Source organism: Brassica napus, chromosome C3 (genome assembly GCF_020379485.1).
Source record: "Brassica napus cultivar Da-Ae chromosome C3, Da-Ae, whole genome shotgun sequence".
Taxonomy (NCBI): domain Eukaryota; kingdom Viridiplantae; phylum Streptophyta; class Magnoliopsida; order Brassicales; family Brassicaceae; genus Brassica; species Brassica napus.
In genome coordinates, this window is record NC_063446.1 from 13,932,420 (window position 1) to 13,954,611 (window position 22,192).

Sequence of the window (22,192 nt, forward strand, 5' to 3'; positions counted from 1 at the left end):
ATTATCTAAATTATCCATATTTTTATTCAAACAAACCGAATGACCCGATATTTAAACTGAAAACCTTAAATTATCCAAAAATTTTATCTATAAATTTAAATTACCCGAAAAAACAGAATCGAACCATAACAGAATTGGACATGTATTTTTTGAGATATTAGCCGGTTCCCAACTTTACTACTGAACCGAACCAAAACCTAAATAACCCAACTAAAAACAAACCAAACTTTGTAGATACATGAACGGTTCCTAAATTTCTAGAACCAAAACACTAAAAACCAAAATACCCGAACCGAAAACGAATGTTGAGAATGATAGTGCATTTACATTTAAATGGTGCGAAGCAATCATTCTATTTTTACAAATGATTTAACTCTCTTTAATTGGGAGAGGGGGGGGGGGGGGGTAAGTACATATGTGGTTTACAAACAAGTTAATATATAAGCAGTACTGTTTACAATCCGATCCGGATCCGCGGTTAAACCGGTAAATCCTGGACGTATATAATCTGAAGTGGCTTATGTTTTTCACGTAGCATTCTATCAGAGGCTCTACCAACTAATATAATTCCACAAAATTCAGATTTAATTAAAACCTATTAATTAAAAATTGGAGAGTTTCTTCTTATCGGAGAGTTTCTTCTTATCGCGATTATTGTTGTTGTACCACCTTCTTTTCGTATGCATCCTTTGTACTAGATTTTTTTTTAAGTTGTTCTCACGTTTGCTTTGTAGAGAAAGTGGAGATAGGACAGCCTTCAATGTGCCAATAAATACTTATCTGAACCATGGCTAGCATCAGGTGTACATCAACACAGTTGCGAAGGCTGGCCAGAACATGCATTAGTTTCTCGTCCTAGAAGAGGGGATAATCCACCCTTCTTGGGAAGCACCATCTGCAGCCTCTCGCTAAAAGGGATAGTTTTCACTGCAAACCTGGAGGAGATTTGATTAGTGAGAGTCGAGTAGTTGCTTTGAGCAGCTTCTTGTGCATCAGTACTAAAATAAAATCTTGAATAGCTAATAAAATAGTTTATTTCTTTTAAAAAGCAGCATTAAATACTACTCCAAAAACTACAAAAATTCGAAATCAAAGTAGAAGGATCATCAGGCTAGGTTTAAAATCTTGATATACTACTATTAGTTTAGCTGCATCCACTCTGCGAGAACAGCCGGCAAAACCTTGCAACTAGTCGTGATTCCTCTAGTAGCGGTATTTACCACAATAGCCACAGCAATAATTATTAGGCTGAACAAGAAAAGCCTTCATGATCTCAACAGAAAGATATGGATTGTTGACAACAAACAACTTGAACTCAGCAGAGTTAGCGATCGTGCTTATATTGTTCTTGATAGTAGTGAAAGCCGCATCGTTAAGGGCCTTGTCAAAAGGGATTTGGGCAAGCTCAAAGGTGTTAAGAGCGTTGGAGGAGTTAAGAGATGATATAAGATGCTTTCTACATAGGTCACGCAGATGCGGAATATCATACTTGTCCGCTGCAAGATAGAGTGATCCTACGTGTTTCTTGAGACTTTCAAGACAAATACAGCCATCAACGCAGTACATGAACTCAACTAAAGCCTCAAGTTCTTCGTGTTTCATCTCGGAGAAAGTGACTGTCTCTAGCTTAGATGAAGCCTTGAACTCGTCTGATTCCATAATCTTCTTCAACACCACTGATCTTGATGCCTATTCAAATCCCATATATGTTAAGAAGTTGCATTAATGAAAATAAGCATTTCAAGAAAGATTTTATACAGCATTAACAACAAACAAGCATTTTATTGAGAGATTAAAAAGAATCTGGAAAGATTATTAACGCTATGAAATTAACATTTATCTCTAATGTGTTATTTTCATATACATAAAAAAAAAATTAGTCTATGCATCTTGTACTCTATTATTCGAGAGTCAGTAATACTTTTTCTAATTCTTTATTCTTATCAATCTATCATATTTCAAGGAAGAAGTAAAGAGTGAACCAGAACAAGTTTGTGGGCGGAGATAGTTGCACCCTTATCACTGTTTCCTGCCTTGAGTAGTACATCTGGTTGCCATTGTTCTTTGAAGAGTTTCTTTAATCCACTCAAGAAGATCTCTTTGTTGTTCTGTGTTGCCATTGCAAACACCAAAACCTGATTGTAATTTGGTCAGATACAAATTCATCAGTAGCATTTAATCATATACACGTACAAAGACTCAAGACATGCAGAGGAAGACACATAACTCATAAAAGTTTCAACTTTCAAGAGTGGAAAGATATCCTCTGTTCTCAATTATGAACAGAGTAACACACAGAACTCATAAGATTTCAACAGAAAAAAGCTCGTTAGTACCAGAACAATCGAGGAGAAAATTAGGACGGAGACGACTTTAGCAGCTGCCGCAGAGACGTCTCTGTTACGCTTGTAGGGTTTTACAATCTACTTCTATTTTAACAAGTCAATCTAAATAAAATAATTCACTTTTTTATCTATAATAAATCTCTATAATATTATTTGAGTAGTTCGTTTCCTACGTGTCGCGTTCACGTTAACTCGGTGGTTGATTACGATGATACTCTTAATGAATCAAATATATCTAATTATCTTTATTAAATATTTATTCTATTATTTTCCTTTTTTTATCTAGGTTTCTTTTTCTTTATTTTTCAAAAAACCAATATAATAAATAAAATTTAGAAATTTTAAAAACGAAAATATCTTTTTATAATCTTGATTTTAAAATAAAGAAATAATCTTGATTTTAAAGTAAAGAAATAATCTTCCCTTTTAAAAGATAATCTTAAAAAACATAATATATATTTTAAAAGTATTAAGTATTTTATTTACATCAATCTATTTCTCAAATTATTACAAAATAATTTAGTAACATAAGTTAAGATATATTTAATGAGTAAAATTTAATTTAATCTTTTTTTATTTAAGTTCCCTTTTATATTTTTCAAATTAACATATATGATAAATAAAATATTAATAAAATTTAAGAAGAATATATTTTTATATATATAATGTGATTTCATAAAAAGGAAAGTTTAGAAAAATAATCTTGATATCAAAGTAAGGAAATAATCTTCCCTTTTAAAATTTATCGGTTATGTTTTTATGTAACTTTGTACCTATCATCATTTTATTTTTATAATTTTCTATTTCCAAATTAACATATACAAAATTACTGAAAATCAAAATATATTTATACATCTAAGATGAACAACCAGCTAATACAATGAATAGAAATAGTTATACTTTAATTTGACGGAATATATGTAACAAAATGTACCCACAAAATGAGTAACTACACCAATTCAATTTTTTTATACAAAGTCAAACATTAAATTAAAATAATATATTTTATTTATAGTAATATTTTTATACATATAAATTATAGAACGGCTCAACATATTACAAATAAATATGAAATTTTCAAATAATATTATTAATATATATATATATATATATATATATATTAACCAACTATTTCTTGCTGTCAAAAAAAAAAAAAAATATTAGCCAACTATTACAATTAAGTATTTTGTATAACTTATATATATATATGCATAAGGTTTCAAAGGACTATCATTGTTATATTTATTTATGTAACTTTGAATCGTCGACACTTTAATTTACTTTTACTATTTGAATCTCAAAACAATATATATTGAATAATATATAATCTTACTAAAATATGTTTACAAATCTAAGACAAGAATTAAACTACATCAAAATAACAAAATTAATCAAAATTTTAAATTGTACAACAAAAATATTATAGTTGAATCGGAAAAATAAATGCTATCTAATATATCCAAATAATAATCAAACAGTCGAGATATGATATATCCAAAATTATAGATCTAATTAAAATAACATAATGTTATTTAAAACCATTCATACTGCTGACAATATAAATAATAGAATAATTAAAACTAAAATATTAATAAATTATTATAATATATTTATTTTATAATATTTATACCCGTGCATGAGCACGGAAAAATCACCTAGTTCAATGTTACTTTTTGATCTTAAATGTATTTTAAAATCTATTGTTATTATTATAAGTATTCATTTTGAAAATAGACACAACAATCATCAAAAACTGGAAAATGCCTCAGTCAAAAATCTATAACAGAAACTTAAAAACACATTGAAAAAAATTATAATCTGAATTCAAGAAGGTGGTGATGTGTCTAGAATTTAACCGGTGAAATTAATTTGACTATGAACAAAAGGCGGAGCTAAATAGATAACCTGAAAATCAAGAAGGAGCATGTCTGACTCCCATGAGATCTCCACCACGGTGTACATTCCTGGTCTCCCAGAAATGGAACAAGCAAACTTCAACGTCAGAGGAAGAGCGGCCAGTCTGTAAATTAGAGAGGAAGACTGAAACGTTAGCCATAGGTTACAGTTTTTGTTTACTGGTTAGTTTAGAATGAATGAGAGAATGATTCTCAAAGTAGGAAAGCATACTTTTTTATAGTCGAACATCCACCACCTTGTAGAATCAAAACTCGCATTGAATATAGATCATGGATGATCGATTAATGGAGGGTTTTAAGAGGATAATTCGGTTACTGGTATCGTTTCGGACCGTAAGGAAGAAGTTGAAAAATCGTCTGCGCAATCCTAATCGCCATTTGTTTTAGGGATGCAAAGATGAACACATGCTAATCCTAATATATAACGCGGTGTTTCATGTAGGCGAAGTTGATATATTATGGTATGGGCCCGAAGAAGAGTCACAGCTCAACAAAACAAAAGCCCGAATGAATCGCAGAACCGATTAAATGATACGGCGCGTTTTGAAAAAAAGACACGTGTCATCGTCTCCCTCTCCCTGACATGGCAGCAGGAGGAAAAATGAATAGTATACTTTATATGAATAGATTTATTTTAAAAATAGATAATGATTTTAAATGGAATTTCTCAATTTTTTCTTCCGGCTTGATCATGAATAATGCATGTACTTCCCTTGAAGGTAACTTTACATCTATTAGTAATCATACGAAAAGAAATTTTATTTTGAAGTTTGCAAATTTTTATATCCGAAGGAAGGTCAGCGTCTACCTAGTCCATATGCATCTGAGACTTAAATAGCGCCATACACCGAGAGATTTTCAAGGGAGCCCTCATTTCTTTTTTTTTTTGTGTGTGTATACGATAAATTCCTACCAACTATCTAATTAATTTATGAATGGCAACATGTGTCAGAATGATTATTTATGGTAAGAGTGTTATCTTTTTCCTACTGATTACTCAAAAAATAAAACAGGCATGGCAACTTTTGTTTCTTTCTGGTGATGCCGAAATTGTGATTCATCCGCGTCTGTAATCACTTTGCCCTCAAACCTTTCTGCTCATAAAAACTTAGTACAGATGTTGCTATCAAGCGAACAAAGGAGCTGTGTTATTGGTTGTTCATCTGAATAAGGAATATTGGTATGCTTTCTTTGGCAAGGGAATGGGGTGGTGTCTTGAGGAATATAGGTGTACATTGGACACCGAGTGGTTCTCCAAACTTACATTATTTGTCTTTTCTTTAGGTACTGGACAGAAGACACTAATTCTACCAGTGGAAAACACGGGTGTTACAGTATATTTAACTATACCAGTCTGAACCACATGCTTGATGGCCTTGTACTTAGCACGCCCATGTCCATTATACACATCTTACAATGGCATCGGATTGTCTAATTATAGTAAGCCTTCGATAATCAATCATACATATCCCAGTTGTTTACACAAATAAAAACGCTTCTGCCTTGCCTCTTTCTCCCATTGATTTTCACATCAAGAAAACAATTATTGTACTAAAAGAACATTGCAAAGAAATTTAAAAAAACTTGTAAAATGTAGGGTATATACAAATGTGTATATCAAGAAAACGCAGAGCAGAGACTGCGCCGGGGGGGGGGGGGGGGGTACAGAGATGGACTTTTGTACTACCGGCGCAGTTGGTATTGTACCTTATGAGGAGAATGCAGAGTGTATGGACTAACTATGTGCTATCATCGCATTGTTTGTTTTGTGTGATGCTTTAGGCATTTTGTTAGTTCATGTTAGAGTTAAACTCCCATAGTGGGAGTTCTATTTACTTATTCAGTGGTTTGCATGTCTAGCATCCCATACCTTAATGAGTGACTCTCTGGTTACTCACCCCTCCTTCTTTTTCCTAACGTCGCCGCATAGGGGGGTGTGATCTAGTTATGCACTATCAGCGCATTTTTGTTTTGTGTGATGCTTTAGGCGTCGTCTTTGTTCATGTTAGAACTAAACTTCCATAGTGAGAGTTTTATTTACTCAAATCAGTGGTTTGTGTGATTCGAGATTACTGTTGTATGTTGGAGCATTGAATCCTCATGAGACTAGAAGAGATCTCACAGGAAGACAATCTATAATGTGTTTTTGTATGCATCCTAATCCTTTGTGCCAGATTGTTTTAGTTCTTTGTTTGACACTGTTTATATGGTATATAAGCTGTTCCCACGTTTGCTTTGTAGAGAAAGTGGAGAGAGGACAGTTTTCAATGTACTTTTCTGAACCAAGGCTAGCATCCAGCCAGTCTACATCAACACAAGGCTGGCCAGAACATGGTTTCTCGTGCTAGAAGAGGAGATGAATCCACCCTTCTGGGCCAGCACCATCCATATCACAGAAGCGGAAACAGAGGACACCAGCTGCAGCCTCTCACCTAGAGGAGACTTGATCAGTGAGAGGCCAGTAATTAGCTTTGAACAGCTTCTTGTGCATCAGTTAAAATAAATTCTTGAATAGCTAATAAAATAATTTCTTTCTTGTAAAAAGAAAGATTAAATACTATTCCAAAAACTACAAAAATTCGAAATCAAAGTAGAAGGATAATCAGGCTATTAAAATCTTGATATACTATTATTTGTTTAGCTGCTTCCACTCTGTAATGTGGCCACAATAGCGACATTTATGATTAATATGAGGATGAATAAGAGAAGCCTTCATAATCTCCACAGAAAGATATGGATTGTTGACAACAAACAACTTGAACTCAGCAGAGCTAGCAATGGTGCTTATATTTTCCTTGATAGTAGCGAAGGCCGCATCGTTAAGAGCTTTGTCAAAAGGGATTTGGGCAAGCTCAATGATGTTAAGACCATGACTAACCCGGAGTTCTTAGAGTGAGATTTTTAGCGGAAGTTAAGAAACAGTTTCTTAACTTCCGCTAAGAACCCCATTCTAAGAACCCCGGGTTAATCATGCTCTAAGAGCGTTGGACGAGTTAAGAGCGTTGGACGAGTTAAGAGATGATATAAGCTGGCTTCTACATAGGTCACGCAGATGCGGAATCTCGTACTTGTCGGCTGCAAGATAGAGTGGCCTAACATGTTTCTTGAAACTTTCAGAAGAAATGGAGCCGTCAATGCTGTACATGAACTCAACTAAAGCCTCAAGTTCCTCGTGTTTCATCTCGGAGAAAGTGACTGTCTCTAGCTTAGACGATGAAGCCTTGAACTCGTCTGATTCCATAATTTTCTTCAACACCATTGATCTTGATGCCTATTTCAAATCCCATATATGCTGGAAGAAATTGCATTAACGATAAATAAGCATATCAAGAAAGATTTTATACAGTATTAACAATAAACAAGCATTTTATTGAGATCGAAAAGATGGACGTATCAATACTATGGAAAACACAAAGAAAAAAAAATCTAGAAGATTATGAAATTAACATTTATCTCTAATGCGTTATTTTCATATACTTTAAAAAAATTAGTCTATGCATCTGGTACTCTATTGTTCAAGGGTCAATAATACTTTTTCTAATTCTCTATACTTATCATTTATCAATCTATCACATTTCAAGGAAGAAGTTAAGAGAGAACCAGAACAAGTTTGTGGGCGGAGATAGTTGCACCCTTATCACTGTTTCCAGCCTTGAGTAGTACATCTGCTTGCCATTGTTCTTTGAAGAGTTTCTTTAATCCACCCAAGAAGATCTCTTTGTTGTTCTGTGTTGCCATTGCAAACACCAAAACCTGATTGTGATTTAGATAGATACAAATTCATCAGTAGCATTCATATACACGTACAACGACATGCAGAAGAACACAAATAACTAAAATAAGAGTCTCAACTTTCAAAAAGTGGAAAGATATCCTCTGTTCTCAGTTAAGAAAAGAGTAACACACAGAACTTATAAGATTTCAACAGAGAAAAGTTTGTTAGTACCGGAACAACCGAGGAGAAAGTTACGATGGAGACGACTCAGTTACGCTTGTGGGGGTTATACAGTCTACTTCTATTTTAACAAGTCAAATCCTTTTTATTCGCATATGAATTTTATCTCTAAAAATCGAATTTATCATGTACAGCTTTGAGAAAATCCATTAGTTTCTAGTATTTTATAGAATTTCTTAGTTATAAAATAAAATGAAAATTCAAATCTCATGCAGTGTTTTAATTAAAATCCTAGCAACTTACATAATTCAGTCAAAATTATCTATCTCACTAAAAGTCAAATCATTCCAAATTCTCAAATATAAATATATATATATATATATATATATAATATTTTGGTAAAACATTTATCAAAAAAGTTTTGGTAAAACATTTTTTACTAAATTATTTCAAAATTCTCAAATATTTGATTGAATGGATCCCTAGATTTGGCTAAATCTAACTTTGGCTCCCGTTTTGCTTTGATATTTTACATGCAGAGATTGATAAAAGCGTAAGACAACAGATTATCTAGCAGCACTTCAAAGAGGTTGATGAATTTGAGCTGCAAGAAGTTGAGGTAACATCTAGCAGCTACCTAGACTTTCCTCTAGAACACAACTTACATTCATTAGAAACTTCAAACTTCGGGACTACAAGGAAAATAATGAATTATCCTTTTTTTACAACACATAAACTACAATAGCAATATAAATTAAATAAGATAGGGTTTCATATGAAAATGACAGCAAATTCAAGAGAAATCTTAAATGCTTTGAAAGAGCATTCACAACAAACACTACAAGCAAACAAGGCAATTCGTGATGAAATTTTCCGATGGAAAAAAATGGTTAGGAATTTCCAAAGAAATCCAGAAGAAACAAAAAATTAACTTCTGACGGATTTCCAACGAAATTTTTTTTTTTTTGACTTATGTCGGAAATTCCCAACAGAAGAGAAAAATGTTAATTCCGTCGGAAATTTCCAACGGAAATGAAAATAAATTGATTTTCGTTGAAAATCTATCGGAAATCTTCAAAGGATTTTTGACGGAAGCAAATAAAATTGACTTATGTCCCGACGAAAGTCTATTTAGGATCTTGAAAATATAAAAATTTAGGGTTTAGCATCAATAAGATTATCAGGTAAAACAATAAGTGTAAAAACAAATTTTGACTTAGTAAACACTCAATATTATTTTCAAAATAATATCACCTAAATTAACTCAATTGAATCATAAACATCTAGTTAACATTATGTATACTTATAGAAATGATTAAGAGAATTCATAGACAATTTTTTAAAAATTGGTTTTAAGTTTTTTTGTTAGTGTGTGAGTATTATAAACGTTGATGTAAACGTAATCGGATAATTTTGATAGTTTTTTATTCCTTTTTCATGATCTGAAACCACAGTCCATTGGAAATCCGTTAGGAATATTCAATGGATTATCTTGTATGTGAGAAATCTGTCAGGAATCCGTCGAGAATTTTTAACGAATTCTCGAGCGTTCTTGGTTTCACGTCAACCAATGAAATACATACACATTCCCGATTGATAGGATATTCCATCGAGAATTCATCAGGAATCTGAAAAAAAAAACATGCAAATTTGACAGCTAAAATTTTTGGTTACGGCAGAAATAAAAATTTCTGACATATATTTTCCGTTGGAAAATTTTAATACATATTTGTGAAACATTTCTTCTTCCTCGTTCTACTATCGCTCTCTAATCACAAATTCTCTTTTCTTTCCATTCTCTCCCAAGATCGTCTCCATCTGTCAAAATCATCTCAAAATCATGTAAGTGTTTCCATTTTTGATGAAATTGTTAGATTAAAAACATGTTAGGTTGTTGATTTTAGTGATATGAAAGTTAGTTTTAGGGATTTTAGTGACAGCTGAAACTTAAATCACTTTTTATTGTGACATTAAAAGCCAGCTCTCACCTCTGAAGAAAACCAAAGTAATTTTGGTTGCTCTTCTGGCTCCGTACTGGTGCAATCCTTTGGCCCCGTGGCTGTATGATGCAACCAAAGCAGCTTCCTAGACTAGAGTAAGTAAAATTTCTTTTATTCACCCTAAAAATGATAGAGAGTGGCCCACAAGCAAAGTTTCGTGATAGGCTTTGTTACAATGGCCCATTAATACACGCAGATCCACCTTTGTGTTCATATGGTTGCAGATAGAGGCAGAGCAATAATAATAGAAAGGTACGGAGCCTTTGAGTGGTGGAAACAACAAGGGTCCTGTTCAGTCAAGTAAGCTGTAGGAAACACTATCATAAGATGAGACTAAGATGAGAATCCAATAAGGTGAACTCATGTTTTTGTAAGCATCATTTGTATTTTGTACCAAAGGCTTCCTTCCGCTTTTGGTATGCAATTTTGATGCCAAGAGACATTAATACTCCTTTTTGGTAATATCGCAAGACCACATGAAGCGACTGAATAGCTGCTATATCAATTGGCACAGAAACTAGGCAGAATAAACGTGGAAAGCCATAAACTAAAGGTACTATTATATGTAACAGAGGAGACCAGCTGCAGCCTCTCACGAAAAGAGAGTTTTGTACATTGATAATACAATAGTTTCTTTCTTTTAAAAAGAAACATCAAATACTACTCTAAAAACTACAACCATTCGAAACCAAAGCAGTAGGATCATCAGGCCAAGGTTAAAAATCTTGAATTATTAGTTTATCTGCATCCACTCCGCTAGTAGCGGAAGCTACTACCACAATAATGACAGCTAGCACTAGTACGAGGCCGAATAAGAGAAGCCTTCATGATCTCCACAGAAAGATCTGGATGGTTGACTACAAACAACTTGAACTCAGCAGAGCTAGCGATGGAGCTTATATTGTTCTTGATAGTAGTGAAAGCCGCATCGTTAAGGGCCTTGTCAAAAGGGATTTGAGCAAGCTCAAGGATGTTAAGAGCGTTGGACGAGTTAAGAGATGATATAAGATGCTTTCTACATAGGTCACGCAGATGCGGAATCTCGTACTTGTCGGCTGCAAGATAGAGTGACCTAACATGTTTCTTGAGACTTTCAGAAGAAATGGAGCCATCAACGCTGTACATGAACTCAACCAAAGCCTCAAGTTCCTCGTGTTTCATCTCGGAGAAAGTGACTGTCTCTAGCTTAGATGAAGACTTCAACTCGTCTGATTCCATCATCTTCTTCAACACCATTGACCTTGATGCCTATTCAAATTCAATACATGTTGAGATTCCATATAGCATTAACAATAAATAAGCATTTTAAGAGAAGAGAGAAAACCAGAACAAGTTTGTGGGCGGAGATAGCTGCACGCTCATCACTGTTTCCTGCCTTGAGGAGTACATCTACTTGCCATTGTTCTTCAAAGAGAGTCCTTAATCCACCCAAGAAGATGTCTTTGTTGCTCTGTGTTGCCATCGCAAACCTGAAAGTGATGTGGAGAGATACTAGTAATTAGTATACACAGATTCATCAGCAGCTAGCAGTCATATACAGGGACAGCGACAAGCAGACAGGACACATAAGAGCAGACACTAATAAAGAGATTTTGCAAAACAAATATGGGAAATTCGAGTCATAATCAAGAATGTGTTCACTTAGTACAAGATCTGCTAAGAGAACTGAGAAAAGTCGAAGTACCGGAACAATCGAGGAGAAGGTTAAGCTTGTAGCAGTGGAGACGACTCTGTTACAGTGTTACGGTTGTAGGATTCTAGAATCCACTTCTCTCTTCTTCCTTTTTTAAGCTAGCCGGTTTAAATTTAAATAATTCTTTAATGAGATATAAACTATAACTGATTTATAATAAGATTACACATCATCTTTTAATTGTATTTGATTTTTTAAATGTTATTTAATTTATAAATTTTAAAATCACTTTTATTAAAAATATTAATTGTGATTTAATCTATATTATTTAAAAATTAGTTAAAAATATAAAGGCTTAAATCTCATAGTTTAAGATAGAATTCTAGAATAGTTACAAGTTCATTCACAAGTTCCAACACTTCATCCAAAATAATATAGTTGTGAACGTTACCAAATCATCCAAACCATTATTAATGTTTTTAAAAAAAATCTTACTAAATCACCTTTAGTTTTTTAATTCAATAAAAATCATTGAGATATCTACTAAATCTTACCAATTGTAAAATCTAACAAAAACTCTATAATAATTAATACAATACAATACACCTCTAAACTCCCCTAGATATTGTTTGCTCCAAAAAATAATCTAGCAACCCTATGATTTACAATTTTACTCTGGATTTCCAAATTCTTAGATTCTATAATCATGAAAATTTAAAATTAAACAAAAGGATTGAAAAATAAATAGTTCAACATATGTTTTCCAATTTGCATTCATTGCTTTCACCGCAACCATTCTATACTCTGCTAACAACTATCAAAAAGGTCTCACACAACATTTTTTTAGTTTCAAAAAAAACTATCAAAAAGGTTCAAATTGTTTAACTAGTGGGGTATATGAGTTCTTCCTCCTAAGTCTAACTTTAGCTACCGCTTATCTGTGGTGTTCAAAAAAAAAAGCTACCACTTATCTCTGATATTTCAGATGCAGCGATTAAGAAAGCGTAAGGCAACATACTATCTAGCAGCAGAGAGCTTTGCTTCAAAGAGAGTTGATGGATTTGAGCTCCATAAAGTTGAGGTAACATCTAGGTTCTAGCAGCGAGCTAGAGTGAGTAAGAAAAAAATTCACCCAAAAAAAAGACAGAGTGGCCCACAAGCAAAGTTTCGTGATAGGCTCTGTTTCATTGGCCCATTAATACACGCATATCCACCTTTGTGTATATGGTTGTAGACAGAAGCAGAACAATAATATTGGAAAGCTACGGAGCCTTTGAATGGTGGAACCAACAACAGCAAGGGTCCTGTTGAGTCAAGTAATCTATAGGAAACATTATCTTCAACAGTAACAGTATATACCACTTTGCCACTGACTTCTTTTGTAGTCAATAGAAGTATAGAGTAATATGAAGTGAAAAAGAATCTTTTCCTATTAGTGGTAAAATAAATGTCCTTCTCATATATATCTTAAAAAGTATTAAGTTTAAGTTACCTCAAGCTCATGTTTCAACTCTCTGCAAGTTGCAATATGTAGCCAACGAGCAAGGCTGTCAAATCGTTTTCAATCGTATCCTTAACCCTCGTGCACTTCTTTTCTGATCATTAAGTCTCTTTTGTACTGTTTGCTCTATTATCAAGACTCTTGATCAAATGCTACCAAAAAGTCTCGGGTGTTTTTGTTTTTTGAGAACTGAAGTCTCGGGTGTTTCTGGACTTGTTTTGGGGATTATTCACCACAGTCGCACTAAACCGCGAACGCATAAGATTTCTGCTGGACTATAAAACGACCCGAAAAGATTCAGTATTATGAACTTAAATATGTAAATAAATAAATATTCTATCTGTTTCATCAACAAGTTTATTTTAAAATTTTCTTCAGCTTATAAAATTACATGAATGTATTTAATATACCACTATTTTAAATATTGTTATAACAATTTAAGCTCAATAGTCAACTCTATTAGATTGAGGTCAATGGTAAATAAAGAAGTTGTTGCTAAAATATATTTAGGAACATTAAAATGTAAATGTAAGATGTAACATTTACTATGGAACATCATGACCAAATGGTAAAGACGGGTTTTTTCCTGCATCCAGGTTAAGAGTTCGAATCCTGCTGGAGAGAACTATTGCATGATGTCTCTGTATATCCCACATGGGTACGAATCTTTGCTTTCGGCCCATTTCGAAAGTCCGGTGCGTGAATCTACCCATAGGTCACACGCCCCCAAAAGATTAGTCTGCGTCTGTTTGGGCATGGGATCTACTCCTGAATTATCAGAAGAAAAAAAAGAGTGCCTCATTTTAGTTCCATGCATTTTTCCCTTGCTCTTTGTAAAGACAAAGGGCCATCAAGGCTTCTAAATTCTAAGGTGGGGGGCTAAATATCAAAAGCTTTCTGCACCAACGTTTTTCTCTCTCTTTTGTTCCAACTCTACTATTGGATGCATCAAACGCGTCTTTCGACCACAATCGCTTTTAATTTTAAACTTCAAATTTGTTGTTGTTCTTTCGACCATAACCAGCAATTTTCGGCTCTACATATATACGACTTTATGTATTTTCTATATTTAAATTATAATACAGAATGGACCAATTAAAAGTTGTATTTACCATCCGAAGATTTATTATGTGATGATGATGGTGGTGGTTACATGACCAAGGTGATGATGATGACACATTAATTCTAGCGGTGTCGTTATATATATCACATACTTGATCTTGCAGAGAGTAAGCCAATAGCTAAGCTAATCTTTAAGACCTTGATCTTACTAGTAAGAAAAAAACACCATGCAGCCCTAAGCTATATCCCTTTAGTCTCTTTTCACAGACCTGACCTCTCACAGCTCTTTGAATTCTCATAAGATTACCAAATATATACAAAAGAAAACATCAAAAGTTTTATAAATATTTATAACAAAATGCAAAAAATGGAGGCTGCAAACGTTTACACACAAGATGGCACCGTCGACCTCCAAGGCCGTCCCGTCCTAGCGTCCAAGACGGGCCGTTGGAGAGCTTGCTCTTTCCTCCTAGGTATTTTAGCTTCATATATTAAAAAAGCATATTAATTGATTTTGTTTTATTAATTCACAAGCTATATATAGTCTCGTGTGTGTGTGTGAGAAGGGTATGAAGCGTTTGAGCGGATGGCGTTTTATGGAATAGCTTCGAACTTGGTGAATTATTTGACCACAAGACTTCACGAAGACACGATCTCTTCGGTTAGAAATGTGAATAATTGGTCCGGTGCCGTTTGGATCACCCCGATCGCCGGAGCTTACATCGCCGACTCATACATCGGCCGCTTCTGGACTTTTACCGCCTCCTCTCTCATCTACGTCCTGGTATTTCTCTAATCTCATCTTCTTTTTTGGGTGGTTAAAATGTGAATTAAATCAACTAAACTAGATAGAAACCATTTTACAACTTTGAGGAAAAAATCATTCAAGATAGCAAAACTGAGCCAAACAATTAAAAAAAAAAACGTTAGGATATCTCCAACTATTACATTCTATTTTCTACTATAAAATAGAGTTTATAATAAAAATACTTCAATAATATTCTATTTTTTATTCTGTAATAGAGTAAAAAATGGATTTACTCTATATATAGAATAAGTTGTTTTTATTATCACACTATTTTTATTGTAAAATAGAATACTGAGATGGTCTTATATACGCGGTTTCACAGTTATGATTTTTTTTGTTTATTATAATGATAATTACAAGTTTTTTTGTCAACATGGCGATTGAAGTGTTTAACTTATCCCAAATTTCATACGATGATAGTAGTGTGTGCTTGATTTTTTTTTTATGTTCTTGAGTTTTTTTTTAATTATTATTCACCAGTTTTCTAGTTTTATTTACTCTTGATATTGGGTATGTTTCTGATTTTCCTACCTGTTTTTATATTTAAATGAAACAAAAATTATTTTGGAATGTCACGATAAAGTAAATAAGTAATAGAGATGTGTGCTTCGTCGCGTTTTGGACGTCGATCAGATATGATCCGTGAACAGTTATCCTAAGAAGACACTGCCACAAATATATAATATTTTTTTTGTTCCACTGGTTTGAGGATAATACTATTGTTGAGAGAGAGGATAAACACTATTGTTAATATTAGCGCGTGCTTTGTTTATGTTAAAGTATATATTTATGTAACGAATATTATTTAGAAGGATCAGAATTTTCCACATATATAGAAAAACTTTATTTTAAAGTTATCCTTTTTTGCATATATAAATTTCAAATCATACATCTTAAAATGAATAATGTGTATAAACACTCCATTTTGTATATACTCTCCAATTTCAAACAGTGCCACATTATTTGAACAAATATTTTTTGGCTGCATAAATTTAGCATTCATTAAAAAATATAGATGTTATTTACATATTTAATTATATGTATATATAGCAATTAATATCATTCACATGTTTGGTGCACGTTTACTAAATAAAGGGTATGAATGTTAACAACTGATTTGGTAATATAAGCAGTGTCAAATAAAAGTGCGGTAGGATACAACTACGATTCATACGATATGCGGTATAAGTGCAGTTATGATAGAATAGGTAATGCAATTTTAATAGAATAAGTAATGCGGTTTTGATAGAAATAGTGTGGTTTTGATAGAAAATATGCGGTTTTGATATAAAAGTAGTGAGGTTTTGATAGCAAAAAGATTGTAAAATAAATTATTTACAAAAAATATTAAAAATTTAACTAAAAGTATCTTTTTACTATAAAATTATTAGTTTGAATATATGATACTAACCAAATGTGTTTACTAAAAATGTCTTATCGAAAGCGAATTTTAATTTGTACCGTTTGATATTTGTGCTAGACAAAATGTGTGTTTTAAGTTAATATCCTAAAATTACAAATATTATTTTAATATTTTTAACTCTAACTTCTAATTTTCTATAAATTTATAGTTTTATCAAAATTGATTGTAACTTACGAATTATTTATAATTTTTTTTATTTTAACTTAGAAAAAGAAAAATATTTTTTTTTTTACAAAATCTTTGAGATTTTAACCTATTATAACTAAATAATGTGATGGTTTTTGTTAGGGTTGTTCAATCCGGATATCGTTTCGGTTTCGGTTCGGTTTTTTTCGGTTTTTCGGTATTTCGGTTAGTAAAATATAACTACCATTCTAAATCCATATTTACTTCGGTTTGGTTCGGTTTATATACCGCCGGTTTTTGGTTTATTCGGTTTTATACCAAAAAACATAATTCTTTATTTTGGGATCATATTATATAAATTTTAGAGTCTTGTTGTCAACACATTCATTTATTAAAAAATATTATAAGTTTAAATAAAAGAACAAAAATAAAAAATGTTTCTATCATCTAATAAAATAATCAAATCTATAATTAAAATCAAAACTCAAAATTTTGATAATAAAAATAAAAAAACAAAAAATAAAACAGAAGCACGAAGCACAAAAAATAAGTTATTATATTATTTCATATTTAGCGTTCATCAAAGTCATGTTTTTTCTATTAAACACGAAACTCTAATCGTTTATAGATAAAAAAAAATTGTGAAGAATTTCCACTAATTGTTATCATCAGATTTATAATCTTTATTTCAATTTAGTCAATGCTAAATTAAAGCAAAAATATCAAAAGAAGACTAAGAAAATAAGAAGCATGTTTGCGATGAATTGTTATTTAATTATATTTCAAGTGTTTTACAAATCAGGACTATTTTATTACTGTAAAAAATATGGTAATAGTTATTAGCAAAAAATTTAACTTATGATTTTCATACGTTGTTATAAAACATATACATATTTACATGTTTCTATTTTTTATCGGTTTTATTCGGTTTTATCGGTTATATACCGAACCATATCCAAATCCTACGGTTTTTTTAAAATCATATCCATTCGGTTTGTATGGTATATACCAAATCCAAACCATATTATCTATTTTGGTTTGGTTCGGTTCGGTACGGTTCGGTTTTGCCATATTGAAGAGCCCTAGTTTTTGTCCTCCAACCGTTATTCATCGATATTTGGTCACTACAGCGCACGTCTTCGGTCTGCCGTGTTTTCGAACATAAGTGAATTACAAATGGGATACCATATGCAATTATTAAACTTTAACTTGTTATGTAAATTATAATATTTTGAATAAGTAAATAAAATAATTATATAAGTGTATATCAATTACTAACTTTTTACTTAAAGAATTTAAATAATAATTATGAATGTTTTCTAAAAAGCATTAATATTTATCAGTTAAATAATAATATTTAAAATAATCATAAAGAAAAAATGCACATGAACCGCTACGTAATTGTCGAAACTAAAACTAAAACAGAAATTGAAATCTAAAAATATGAGTGGTAGAGTTTTATCAGAAAACAAATAATACTAACAAAACAAATAAATTAAATTATATATTTCATTTTATTAATATGTGATATGCGGTTTTTGAAAAATTTAGAAAAAACTAACAAAAAGATTTTATAATTTTTTTGTCAAGTCCGTTATTTAACACAATATGTTTTCAGTAATTTAAACTGTGGTGAAAGGGTAACAAATATCAAATGAGTTCCGCACTACTCTAAATCCGTCCCGTCTTTCTGCCTTCATTCGCAACCTAATACTGTAAGAGAATACAGACCGAACTTTTTAGCGGCGCGGACGCACACCCAAAGGTGGGTCATGGCCATGCAACGGTCTTCGGTCTTGGACGCCAGAGCAAATCCACATGTAAATTCTCTGGTGGCCAGTGTAAATCGAACCCGGGGCCGTACTTGCAGCCGCAAGCCGTTCAGACTAACTCGTCCTGGTTTACAGTCCGTTTTAAGGTAAAGTTTTTCTTGAAACGGAAGCAAAGTTTGTTTTCCTTCACCAAAATCATTTAGCAAATGGTTTCTTACATCACTTTGACGGCTGTTTGACAGCACTGATATGACATGTAAGTTGTATATGTTGTTAAACTAGCATGTGGTTAAGGAAATTTCCAAATTTAGTTATTTCTTACAAAACTATATATAATACCTTTCTTATCATTTGGCACTTATATACAGATTTAAAATAACCACAGGCTTGAGGTCGAAAACGTTTTTCTGCGTCTAAAATATAAACGACGTGTCAGAATTTAAGCAACCATTTAACGAAAGCTAACTCCATTTTATTTTATTTTTAAGATTTGGTTATTGTAGATCGTTCAGACATGAATGCGTTTCATAAGTTGTTCTCCACACATTTTAAGAGGACCCACGGTTTCCTCTTTACTTCAGTTTTATTGGTTTAGCAGTGAACACATATCTTATCAGCATCTATTGAACATGAAAAGGGAGACTTATCAAACCCAATCAAGAAATGAATTTAGTTAGATCACATCTTCTTATGATATTTACATAAAGAAAATACCTCATAATCAGTCAAAATCCAAGTCAAGTAAGTGATAAGAATTTGATTCGTTGTCTATTGAGACCTGACTCGTGAAGTGCCTTCAACCTTTTATCTGCACGTACTTGCTAGTATTTCAATTTTTTTCAAACGCCAAGCGCATTAAAATGCATTAATTTATTTCTAAATTTTAACAAATATTTTATATAATGTAAACAAAAAAAATCTTATATTTACATTGACAATTTACAAGGAATTTGGACGCAAATGTCGCAGATGATTGTCTACACAAAAATAACATGAAACACAGAATTATAGCACAAATGTCTAGATTTTATGAGATCCGGATCATGTTTTGTTTGCAGGGGATGATTCTCTTAACTATGGCGGTGACGGTAAAATCCTTAAGACCCACATGCGCAAACGGGGTATGCAACAAGGCATCCTCTTTACAAATAGCATTTTTCTACATGTCTCTCTACACCATAGCCATTGGAGCCGGTGGAACAAAACCTAACATTTCCACGTTTGGAGCGGACCAATTTGACAATTACAGCCTTAAAGAGAAAAAACAAAAGGTTTCATTCTTCAATTGGTGGATGTTTAGCTCCTTCTTGGGTGCCTTGTTCGCGACATTAGGGCTCGTCTACATCCAAGAGAATCTTGGGTGGGGTTTAGGTTATGGTATCCCTACACTAGGACTCTTGGTTTCTCTCATGGTGTTCTATATTGGAACACCATTTTATAGACATAAGGTCATCAAATCAGAAAATTTAGCCAAAGATTTGGTTAGAGTCCCTATCGCGGCATTCAAAAACCGAAAGCTTCACTGTCCTAATGACGTTTTGGAGCTTCATGAGCTTGACTCACATTATTACAAAAGCACTGGTACACATCAAGTTCATCACACTCCCATATTCAGGTCAGTGTTGCTTACCATCTCAATAAGAATTAATATTTTATGATCTTTTTTTTCTAGAACTTCTCTCTCAAATTATGTTTCTAGATAAACTGGAAAATTAATTTTTTTTTACATTTGCATTAAAGAAGACGAAAAAACAAGAGTGGATGGTTGTAGTTTGATTCCTTGACAATTGACAAGAGTTATAAACTCCCAATAGGACCATTCGATAAGAATCTACCAAAATTAATGGTGCTCTTGTCTCTAGTGGGTAATGACGTGGAGCATATGCAATGTTGATTTATGTTTTATTTATAGCATGGTGCCCCTGCCTCTTGCTTAGAATATTTAATTGGATGGTCCTCAAATCCCACCTTCTCCCCGTTAATGTGTTCTCCAGTATCGTCCCACTTAAGTGTCTTGCCAGAATCATTGCAAAGATATAATTTATGTTAGTAGCTTTACTTGTTGACGTATATATATGACGTATTAAACATTATTTTGGGAACTGATAAAAAATATTCCTTAATGGAGGTGCATTTTTATGGCTAAAATAAGTCTATTACATTACATAACTTCTACATCTAGAATGTTCACCTTTTCACCGAAGCTTATTTCTAGAAGAAAAATCTTGGACAAGACAAGACACAAAGTAATTTTGGTTTTGCTATCACAGGTTCTTGGATAAAGCGGCCATTAAGACATGTTCGGGAGAGTCACCTTGTACGGTGACAAAAGTGGAAGTGGCAAAGCGTGTGCTAGGTCTTACCTTTATATGGCTTGTCACTTTAATCCCAAGCACCTTATGGGCACAAGTGAACACTCTCTTCGTCAAACAAGGGACCACCTTGGACCGAAAACTCGGATCCCACTTCCAAATCCCAGCGGCTTCGCTGGGAAGCTTTGTTACACTCTCAATGCTTCTTTCTGTGCCAATGTATGACCAATACTTTGTTCCCTTCATGCGCAAGAAAACTGGAAACCCTAGAGGGATCACTATACTCCAAAGGCTGGGGATAGGGTTTGTGATCCAAATTGTTGCAATCGCGGTTGCTTCAGCCGTAGAGGTCAAGAGGATGCGGGTAATAAAGGAATTTCACATAGCTAGCCCGAAACAAGTTGTGCCTATGAGTATTTTTTGGTTGCTCCCTCAGTACTCTCTTCTAGGCATTGGAGATGTGTTCAATGCGATTGGTTTGCTTGAGTTTTTCTACGATCAGTCACCTGAGGAAATGCAGAGCCTTGGAACAACGTTTTTTACGAGTGGGATCGGTCTTGGGAACTTCTTGAATAGCTTCTTGGTGACAATGGTTGATAAGATCACGACTAAAGGGGGAGGGAAGAGTTGGATTGGGGATAATTTGAATGATTCAAGGCTAGATTACTATTATGGGTTTCTAGTGGTGATTTCGGTTGTGAACATGGGTTTGTTCTTGTGGACAGCTAGCAAGTATGTTTACAAGAGTGATGAGATCAAAGATTTTAGTGGAGGATGTGTTGAAATGGAGGCCAAAGCCTTAGACACATCTCCTCTTACTATCCAATTATAACAATGCTATACATGTATATATATATATGGTTTTCAAGAACTTTTGTAAGTTGTGGTATTCTGATAACATGATATGAATAAAACTTTAGTGTTTATTCTAATCAATCAGTTAAAACTTGGAAGAATGAAACAATTATTCAAGTCTATATATGGCTTTGCTCTACTTGTTGAAAACACAAATCGATTCCCATTGATTACATTGAAGAATGCACATGATTCTGGTTTGAAAAACAAAAGCTAGTTAATTATAACCAACGAGCATCTGCCTTAAGATTCAACCAACGAGAAGAACCTATTCAACAAGCTACCTTTGAAACTCTTATCTACTAAATATGGTTAGACTTAACTGAGTTTCCCTATCATTATTAGAATCCACATGGTTTGAATAGTACCAAGTGGAATAGTGTGTTGCCTTAGGACAAGGGATAATCAAATGTCATTGTATGAAGCAACCGTGACATTGGACCAAACCACTCTATCTTTAAAGCCTGATAAGCTTTTCAACCACAAAGATCTAGTCAATGGTCTTCAAATTACAATGTAGTTTAGGCGTTTGAATATTTTAATC

The 22,192-nt window shown here is 33.1% G+C and overlaps 3 protein-coding genes across 4 annotated transcripts; 1 reads left to right on the top strand and 2 right to left on the bottom strand.

Moving 5' to 3' along the window:
* Positions 1 to 761: 761 nt before the first annotated feature.
* LOC106388160 (putative BTB/POZ domain-containing protein At2g40450) lies at positions 762 to 2,459 on the bottom strand. The gene is made up of 3 exons (XM_013828167.3): positions 2,337 to 2,459; positions 1,983 to 2,135; positions 762 to 1,689 (listed from the first exon to the last, which is right to left on the bottom strand). The coding sequence occupies exons 2-3, from the start codon at positions 2,118 to 2,120 to the stop codon at positions 1,204 to 1,206; spliced, it is 624 nt and encodes a 207-aa protein (XP_013683621.1). The 5' UTR covers positions 2,121 to 2,135; positions 2,337 to 2,459; the 3' UTR covers positions 762 to 1,203.
* Positions 2,460 to 10,683: 8,224 nt separating this feature from the next.
* On the bottom strand, positions 10,684 to 11,996 carry LOC106385424 (putative BTB/POZ domain-containing protein At2g40450). Of its 2 annotated transcripts, XM_013825340.3 has the most exons (3): positions 11,841 to 11,996; positions 11,481 to 11,625; positions 10,684 to 11,404 (listed from the first exon to the last, which is right to left on the bottom strand). In XM_013825340.3, exons 2-3 carry the CDS (start codon positions 11,616 to 11,618, stop codon positions 10,913 to 10,915), a joined length of 630 nt encoding a protein of 209 aa, XP_013680794.2. In that variant the 5' UTR covers positions 11,619 to 11,625; positions 11,841 to 11,996; the 3' UTR covers positions 10,684 to 10,912. The 2 variants fall into 2 exon arrangements, with proteins under 2 accessions (XP_013680794.2, XP_022554840.2); XM_022699119.2 differs by lacking the exon at positions 11,841 to 11,996 and having other exon boundaries at positions 11,481 to 11,834.
* Positions 11,997 to 14,507: 2,511 nt separating this feature from the next.
* Positions 14,508 to 21,725, top strand: LOC106388161 (protein NRT1/ PTR FAMILY 5.1). The gene is made up of 4 exons (XM_013828169.3): positions 14,508 to 14,825; positions 14,919 to 15,136; positions 19,540 to 20,096; positions 20,752 to 21,725. Exons 1-4 carry the CDS (start codon positions 14,711 to 14,713, stop codon positions 21,623 to 21,625), a joined length of 1,764 nt encoding a protein of 587 aa, XP_013683623.2. The 5' UTR covers positions 14,508 to 14,710; the 3' UTR covers positions 21,626 to 21,725.
* The last annotated feature ends 467 nt before the right edge of the window (positions 21,726 to 22,192 follow it).